Source organism: Mercurialis annua, linkage group LG3, assembly GCF_937616625.2.
Source record: "Mercurialis annua linkage group LG3, ddMerAnnu1.2, whole genome shotgun sequence".
In the NCBI taxonomy this organism is placed as follows: Eukaryota; Viridiplantae; Streptophyta; class Magnoliopsida; order Malpighiales; family Euphorbiaceae; genus Mercurialis; species Mercurialis annua.
This window is the reverse complement of record NC_065572.1, coordinates 63,320,687-63,330,629: the sequence shown is the minus strand read 5'-3', so window position 1 is coordinate 63,330,629 and position 9,943 is coordinate 63,320,687. Positions and strand designations below refer to the sequence as shown.

General features: G+C 27.9%; 1 protein-coding gene across 1 annotated transcript; it reads right to left on the bottom strand.

Moving 5' to 3' along the window:
- Positions 1-5,366: 5,366 nt before the first annotated feature.
- On the bottom strand, positions 5,367-5,765 carry LOC126672837 (RING-H2 finger protein ATL5-like). The gene has a single exon (XM_050366789.1). It carries the CDS (start codon positions 5,763-5,765, stop codon positions 5,367-5,369), a length of 399 nt encoding a protein of 132 aa, XP_050222746.1.
- Positions 5,766-9,943: the final 4,178 nt, after the last annotated feature.

Here is a 9,943-nt window from a genome sequence, read left to right as displayed (position 1 = left end):
ATTTTATATTAATGTTTACAATCATATTAGGCAATTTGAAATTGATGTGGTAGTATGAAAATGAAAAACCTTGTCGATCAAATACATAATTTGGTTCCCATATCAATTCAAATATCTAAAATGGTTAAATAGCCTTTTTTGAAATAAAAATAAAAAGAATATAGGGTCAACGCTTTCTCTGAACTTGTAATACGGGGTTCATTAAATCTATTTTGTATTTTTTTAAGCAACTAACCTCAAAACTTTTCATTTTTAATTAGATTATCCCATAATTGTATTTTTAAAATGTGTAGATTATAAATCGAAGGTGAGAGATGCTAAAAAGAAATTAGAGAATTCTCTAATTGTTACGATAAAATTATCCTAAATCTATCGGGTAATTTACCTAAAAATGAAGAGTTTTGGAGTTAGTTGCTCAAAAAAATATAAATTGGGTTAAATGATTCTGTGTCATAAGTTCAGTGGACGTGTTAATGCTTTGTTCAAAATAAAATTGATGGCACTAAAAAGATACAAATTAAGGTTATGGTACCATTTTGATATAAGGTATAAAAAAATTGGTACTACTTTGGCTAATAATCCGAAAGTGGTGCTATTCATCATTGATAAACAAAAAAAAAGCAGATAAGATTACTTTTATTTTTATAATAATGATAGAACAAAATATTTTAAATTAATTGTATTATGGATGCACTTTTTTTATAATTGTCTTTTTCCAAATGCACTTTTTTCGCAGTTTGTATTTGAGACAAAGCAGACCGACAATACCTTGTCTTTACTGTTTTTTTATTATTATTATTATTATTATATTTTCGAGATATTTTTTTTTTAACAGATGATATACAAAGAAAAATACTATACTATTACAATATAAACTATACATATACTACCATTTACAATATGCAAATCCGGTATGCACGTCATCTACACCGTGTTACGTTGAATGCATCGTCTTAATGAGCTCGCCAATTTGACGGAACGATGCCGCATTTGCTCCTTCTGATGCTGCTCTAATACCTTCAATAATTTTTCAAAGAGAAAGTTATGAATTTACCTAAAATAAAATTATATTTGTAAATAATACCTCAGCACGGAAAACATACGAAAAATACATCACAGTTTAAACTTTTTTATTGTTTTACTCCCCGTGTTCTGAATATTTATTACTTTACTCTGATGGTAATAACACGTGCTCCCTTTTCCTCTCTCTCCACATGTGCCCCCTTTCCTTTTTCTTTTCCCTTTCTCTCTCTCCACACGTGGACACATGAATAAAAACCACAACTGCAAGTTTCATAATAGCCCACTTATTGATAATGTAATAATTAAAATTAGATAATTTTTTGTTTGTTTTAACAATGCATCAAACTTATGGTAATAACTCAATTAAGCAAAAGAGTAATGCTATTTATATACATTGTTTTACTTTAGCAGTGTGTATAAATATCAAAATTATTATACAGTGTTTTATTTTAGCAACACTATTAAATTTATAATAATTTTATTATACAAAATTATTTTACGTATTTTATTATACTATTATCACAACCTAATTATAATTAGACAATATTTTCATAACAGCATTATAATATTATCATAATTTTATCGTAGTATTAGCAATACTCTTATCATAATTTTATTATAATATTTTCAAATTTGTTGCATAAGTTATTTTACGTAACTAAAAAATATTTTTATAACAATATCATAACTTCATCATAATATTATTATAATATAATTGTGCAAATCATTTACATGCTTTATAATAAATTTATCATAATATTAACATACTTTTATCATTAACCTTATCATAATAATATCACTACCTTAACATAATCTTATCATATAATATCAATAATCTTATCATAATAATATCATAACTTTAGCATAATATTATCATGATCTTATCATAATATTATCATAACTTTAGCATAATATTATCATAACTTTAGCATAATATTATCATAATTTTATCATAACTTTAGCATAATATTATCATAATCTTATCATAATATTATCATAATCTTATTATGTAAATTTATTTTACATACTTTATTGTAATCTTATCATAATATTATAATAATATTATCACAACCTTATCATAATATTATCATAACTTTAGCATAATATTATCATAATTTTATTATGTAAATTTATTTTACATATTTTATTGTAATCTTATCATAATATTATAATAATATAATCATAACCTTATCAAAAAAATTGCATAAATTATTTTTTATTTCTAATCTTATCATAATCTTATCATAAGTTTATCATAATATTATCATGACCTTATTATAATATTATCATAACTTTTATCGTGAATTTATCATAATATTATCATAAATGTATCATAATATTATCATAATATTATTATGCAAATTTGTTTTACATTTTTTATCATAACCATATCATGATATTATCATGATATTATCATGATATTATCATAATATTATCATGATATTATCATAATATTATCATGATATTATCGTAAACCTTATCATAATTTTATTATAATATTATCATTACCTTAACATAATATTTTTATAATGTTATTATATCATTACCATAAGAGTTTTATTATAATCTCATGAATTTTTTTCTCTTTTTCATAGTTATTAAAAGGTAATTAACCTACATCAAACATTTAAGTTTTTTTTTGATAAATATCAAACATTTAAGTTAACTTCATCATAATATTGCTTAAATTTAGGAGGATGACATTTTTCAAAGCAACAATAAATTAATTAAAAATGCATAATTATAAGAACATATAAGTTGTTATATACGTGGGACATAATCACTAGAAATCACCTAAAAATGCATTAACATCCTTATACATAGTGTCATTTTTTTGAGTTTTAGTATCACATGCTAACATGTTAATACAAAAAGAGAGGGTCGCCATGAAATGTTAATCACAACAGCTATTAGTTGATCACTTTACAATCATTAAACAAAATTACCAGCTTTAATGTTTAAAGACTGGATAAATTAATCAATCATAATTCTAATAAATCAAGACAAAAAGCTTATATTTTTACATTGAAAAACAACAAAATATAAAATTACTCTTTCAGGGGAAAGAGACTAAACCTGCTACTGTTATAATTACCGAATTAAGAGACAAGAAGATGCAGATGTGATAAAATAGTAATTTGGAGAAAAATCAAAAGATTAACCTGCATATCAATACTCATTCACTTTTGGGTTGTTGAATTCAAATTACATGAAATTAATTAGAAATCACAAATCCACACAATAAAACCTAAAGAACCTTATTGCCAATATAATTGAATCTACCACCGATCTGCCGCTTCTCGTTCGACTACCGCCACTAAAGATCACCTCTATTGGACGGCCGAAGATCGGCTCCGCTGCCGGCAAAAATCCCTCCGCTGCCGGCAAAAATCCCTCCGCTACATAAGTTTGCCTCTATCGCCGAAGATATTTTAATGCTTCAGACGATTTGGCGACAGTGAGGTCGTCCTTTCCTCCTCTTCGACATTAAAGCTAATGAAGAAGGAAAAAGAGAAGAGACAGGTGAAAGCTAATTAGAGTAAAAGATAACTTCACTGACACAGGGTATTTGCTTTTATTTAAAAAGGTAAAAGAATAAATAAAATACATGTTAAGAGTAATAACATAAAACATTAAAAATGGAAGGTATTTTCATTAACTTTTCCAGCGTGAGGTAGATTTTACAAATATTCTAAAAAATTGGAGTGTTTTCCCTAAATTTCTCTTTTTCAAATGTGTGCTTCCTCTTATCCACGTAAGGGATGGAACTCAAAACTTTTTGGTCTTATGTCTCATTTCTTAACCAATTGTACTAGGAGGTCATTGGCATTTTTTTGGAGATATATAGTTTTTACTCTATTTCAAAGTTATAATATGAGGAAATAGCAATAGTATCAACTTAGCTGACGTCCATAGGCCACTCACCTGTCATCATATTCTTCTTTAACATGGACGACAACCTTTGTAAAATTAATTAAAAATCGCTTTGAATTTTTAAAACTAGATTAAAATTATTAGAATTAAAAGTTTGATTAGATTTGTAAAATTCAAAATTTGTTTTTTTTAATAATTAGTCCTATATTAAATTGTATTATTAGTGCGCTTTTGTCCTTTTCTGAATCAACTTTTCTGACTCTTCGAATTTGAGAAATTCTTCGCAAAAATTAGTATTTTCTTTCTTACATTCATAATGAATCTAGTAATTGGCTGACATCCATAGGCCACCCACCAGTTATCATATTCTTCTTCAACATTGACGATAATGTGGGACTGTACAATACTATAATCAAACAACCAAATCCAACTCGATTCATTGATGGTAAAAGTGTTGTCCATTTTGTTGTTGTTAAAAAATCTTAAAATGCTTGCATATTTTTATAAAATTATGACTAAAATTTTATAAATTGATATAAAATTAATTACTATGATTTTTTAAGCTGTATATAAACTGATAACCAACTTTTTTATAATAAAAAAGAGATAATTTGATAGAATGAACTGTTCATTTTTTATTAAATCGATTCGATCCGAATGCTCGAGTTTCAGTGGCTATATTCCATGGCGTAGCCAGAAAATATTATTAGGGAACTCAAACTGTAAGAAAAAGAATTTTTGTTGACGATTTCTTTATACTAATGTGAGCGGAACTCAAAATTGAAGCTGTTTTTCTTGAAAAAACATTTGCGTCTTCAATCAATTCTAAGCATGGTGGGTGTATTAATATGTGCTTGTTAGCTCATGGGGAAGGATTCATATTTCTCAAACGTATTTGTTCTATATTATCTTTTGATTAGTTGATTCTAAGAATTAATAAAATTTATTTATAAATAAATACAATTATATTAAATAAATTTAAATGAATTAAATTTCAGATGAAAATTAAACCAAACAAAGGCTAAATGATTTTTGAGCTTGAGTTCATTCTTTAAAGGATACTGTTTTACTATAAATCTTCTACTCCATGAAACAAGACATATACTCGCCATAATATGTGTAAACAGAAGATAAAGTTGAAAAAACAACAACGATAGATATCTGAAGTTTGGGTTAAATATTTAATGGCTAATTAATAACTATAACTTTTTTATAAACTGATTATCGAATTATAAAAAACTACAAAACGATTATCAAACTACAATGTTTCTACAAAATATTTACCCACTTGTCACCTGAATATACATTTTTATCTCGTCCATATCAGCATTACCAGTAAATGTTTTGTAAAATTATTTATAGTTCGATAAACATAATTATAATATTTTAAATTTTTCTAACCGTTTTGTTAAAACACGATAGTTCGGATAGTAACCCTTTAGTATAAACCGGTAACCGCAAAATTTGAATCACCGGAGCCACCATGTATCACGATCATCAGAAGAAGTAAAAGAAGAAAACTTAAAAACCAAAACTTCAAGACGAAGATCACTGATAAACCTACGTGGACCGACAGAGTTTCTGCAAAGAGGACAAGAGCTCCGGCCATAGCCATAAACCCATCGGTCTAAACAAACCCTATGAAATATATGAACACATCTCGACTCTCTAATCTCCGAGTCTTCTTCAATCTTGCTCAAACAAATTGCGCATTCAAATTCTTCAGCACCACTTGTCTTGTACTTGTATATCTTTAGTTCTTCATGGTTACCGTTATTTTCCGGTATTTGTGGTTGTTGGTAATAATTTTGAATGAAATTGAGTGCCCATTTGAAGGGGGTAGTGATTGAAGTTGGGAGATTTAGCATGATTCTCCAGAAATTATTGTATCACTTTCTGAGAAATTGATGAGATGTGTTTGGTCTGGTTATTGGTTGATGACGATGATGATGATTGTTATGGAGTTGCGTGCCTTAAGTTATAAAGCGGTGGTGGTGACTCTTATTCAACTTCAGTGTGCAGTCCAACATGGAAATTATTGGGCTGTACTTTATTTTGAGCAAATTAATTTTAAAACTCTTCATATTTGTTAGTATAATTTACAGTTTGGTATCCCTTATTTAAAAATTAAATGACTTGGTATCTCGATTTTAATTTTGTAAACTATAAACCTCTTATGTTAGTTGCGTTAATAATTTCAAATTTACTTTTAAATAATTTAATATCTATGTTTTAATTATATAAACGATTTAGTATCTACATTTCAATTAGTATAAATGATTTAGTATCTCAGTTTCAATTATATAAACGATTTGATACCTCATTTTCAAACAATTTGATACCTCACATTTTATTCTGTTAACGATTTAGTATCTATATTTAACATAAGAGTTTTATAATTTTCAAAATTAAAACTAAGATATTAAATCGTATGATTTTCAAACAAGTGTTATCAAACTGTGAGTTACGACAAACGTGAAGAGTCTTAAAATAATTTGCTCTTATATTTTTAACTCCACAACAATAGATTGTATATATATGACAATAGATTATTTTGTCCATCTTATTTTTTTTAATTTCATGAGGTGTCCTGAATAAGTTTCAATTATGAGACGGCACCTTTAAACTTTTCACATTAAATTGATTTCCACTCTAACCGAATAGATTCCTTGTAGAAGGAAAGTTCCGACCCAAATTTTAAACAGCTGCATACATGAATACTGTTCAAACTCGCGACTTCATTTAAATTAGAAGAGCGCCTTAACAACTCAACTGCACTTTGGATTATATTCTGTCCATCTTATACTAATGAATGTTGTATAGTAAAAAGATATACTCATCTCATCTAATTATTAACTTATTTTTGGCATGAACGGTTTCATTTTTTTATGGTATTAAAAGCACAAAAAAAAATCACCATCAGAAAATAAAAAAAAAATCAATAAAAAAATTAAAAAACATAATAATATAAAAAAATAAATTTTTTAAATTAAAACTCTAAAACTGATAGCTCAGATAAAAAAAAACATGATATGAAAATAAGTTAAAAAAATGCTGGGATAATTATGTTTTAAAAAAATATTAAATTTTTTTTCTCTATTATTGATGCATTTTTTTTAATTTATAAAAAAAAAGAACTTTTCTCACAGCTCATATTTGTTTTTACCTTTTTTTTAGTTAAACTAAAAAACAGAAAACAAGAGGGAAATATTTTGTTATATTCATAATGGATCCCCTTAGCTGACGTCCATAGGCCACCCACCGGTTAACATGAACGACAACTTTGGTCGTAAAATAATAATTAAAATCATTAGGATAAGAATTAGTTAGATCTCCATTGCATCAACATGCATTATATATAATGGGAACTTTTATGATTATTCTATTATATTTAATGGGAACTTTAATTTAATGTTCAAATTGGCTTGCAAAAAGTACCCTCTCCCTCTTCTCTTTAAAACCAAAATTCCATCTTCTTTAAAGGTGAAAAAAGATGATTTTTCCGATTAACCGGAAAATCATTTTCTCTCCGCCCATAGTACTATTAATCGCAAATCTACTTTTCTTGTTACAATAAGTCTTATTCTATGATGTTTGTTTGAATTTTATTTTAATTGAATAGATTTTTAAAGTCTTTTATCTCCTCTTTAATCTATTCAAACTTTAGATTTATATTCTTATAGATCTAAAAATTGGGAGGTCACTTATAGATCCATATTGAAAATGTGATTTGAAAAGTTTGAAGCCTCAAGAATCAAGCGGTTTCAAGATCGTATTTTCAATTTGAACCATGTATGTTTTGGGTAATCTTTTGATGGTTAAAAAAGCCCTAATTGATGACTGTATTAACAGCTCATCATTATTTTAGAATAATTCTTTTAATTTGTCGAAGAACCATTTCATCTGTGTAATTTTCATTCTCATCAATGAAAGTTTTAGCCTTTATTAAAAAAAATATTATATTTAAATAATTCCATGAAAATGGCTGCTAGTCGTTTTATAGTTTTTTAAAATCAAATAAGACCAGTCGGTTTGATTGTACTAACTGAGAATACAAAATTTTATTTGCTATGAAAAAATAGCATTTGAATGATTTTTTAAAATTAATGGTACCGCAAAAATCAAATATTTTATACTTTAAATACACCTAATTATATATCCCGTGAGTTTTTCTTCATTGTTTTTTTAGCATTTAAAATTGCTAGGGTATTGCTAAACACCGCCCGGTTTTACTTACCACCGTACAGGCAAAAGACATTTCTGCCCTTTTAGCAAAATTTTTTAAAAAAAAGTTCTCTCAACTCATTCGAATACATTCGAACAAATACGTAAAAAATCGATTAAAATGACGAACAACGAGTACAATTCATCGGATAACGAGTATCGACGTTCGGAAACAATATGTTCCGGCTTTTTCGAGATAAAAAATAATTTTTAATTTTTTTTTTCTGTTTTTCCGGCGTCCCCTCCGACTGAAAAGGGGACGTCCGGCGTCCCCTCCAGAGGAGAGGACGCCGGAAAGCGGCGTCCCCTCCTCTGGAGAGGACGCCGGAAAGCGGCGTCCCCTCCTCTGGAGAGGACGTGGATTTCCCACGTCCTCTCCTGAAGAGGGGACGTCGTTCGTCCCCTCTTCAGGAGAGGACGTGGGAAATCCACGTCCTCTCCAGAGGAGGGGACGCCGCTTTCCGGCGTCCACTCCTCTGGAGGGGACGTGAAATGTAAACGTCCCTCCTTAAAAAAATTTAAAAAAATTATTTATTTCGAGTTTTTTTTTTAAAAAATATTTATCGGGGGTTGTTTCCGAACGTCGATACTCGTTATCCGATGAATTGTACTCGTTGTTCGTCATTTTAATCGATTTTTTACGTATTTGTTCGAATGTATTCGAATGAGTTGAGAGAACTTTTTTTTTCAAAATTTTGCTAAAAGGGCAGAAATGTCTTTTGCCTGTGCGGTGGTAAGTAAAACCGGGCGGTGTTTAGCAATCCAGAATTGCTATTATAGTTTATGCAAGTACAGTAAGATTTAACCGGAATATAGACACATCATGGGATGAAGAAGGTACTTATTAATCAACTACAAGAGTCCTAAATTAAAATTGGATTAGTTGCAAATTAAATCATAAAATTTATTCTGATTTACAATTACAACACGAACTTTGAAACTTTCAGTAATCAACTTTTTTTTGGACAAATTGGTATCGAACTGAAAAACACTAACGTGGACATTTGTAGAATCCAACCACGTGTTTTTACATGATTGGCCGGTGTACTAGTTGTCAAAAAATGAAAGTTAGTACTGACATTGACAAGTTTTCAAGTTCGTATTGCAATTATAAATTATACTAAAATTTGTGATTTAATTTACAATTAACCCATTAAAATTTTACCTTTCGGCAAGCACTATTCTAGACTCAGCCTTTTTTGCTTTAGCGGCCATAAATCAAATATCTTTAAAATGTGCATAGGCACACAAATAATATTTTTCAGATATTTTGAACTTTTTTTAAGCAAATAAAATCCAATAGATTTAATGCTCATTTTAACCATTTATTAATAAGCTGTTTAATTTCTTTAATTTAATTTTTAAATAAATTAATATAATCAAACAATGAATTTATTGAACAACCAGAAAAGAGAAAAAACCACCTCAGTCAATTAACGAGTACTGAAAATATAAAGTTTTGTTAAAATAGAACTATAAAAAGTTTCAAGAGAGGTAACATTTGATATACACGAATATATGAGAATTACTACTGATTGATGCTAAAAATTGTAAAAAACGACTTGAGGAGTGAGAATGCTAAATCTAAAAATAATGATAACTTTTGATTATCTAATCCTTAAATAAAATTTTGTTCTATTTTAGTTTTTCAATTTGATGAAAACACATGTCCACATTCCTGAATAACAAAAATAACACCGTTTAGAGTAAAAATTTGTGCTCGCGAATATAATGAAATGATGTCATTTTTATTATCCAGGAACTTGAACATACGTTCTCGCGAAGTTGAAGGCTTAGAAAAGAATAAAATTTTATTTAATGA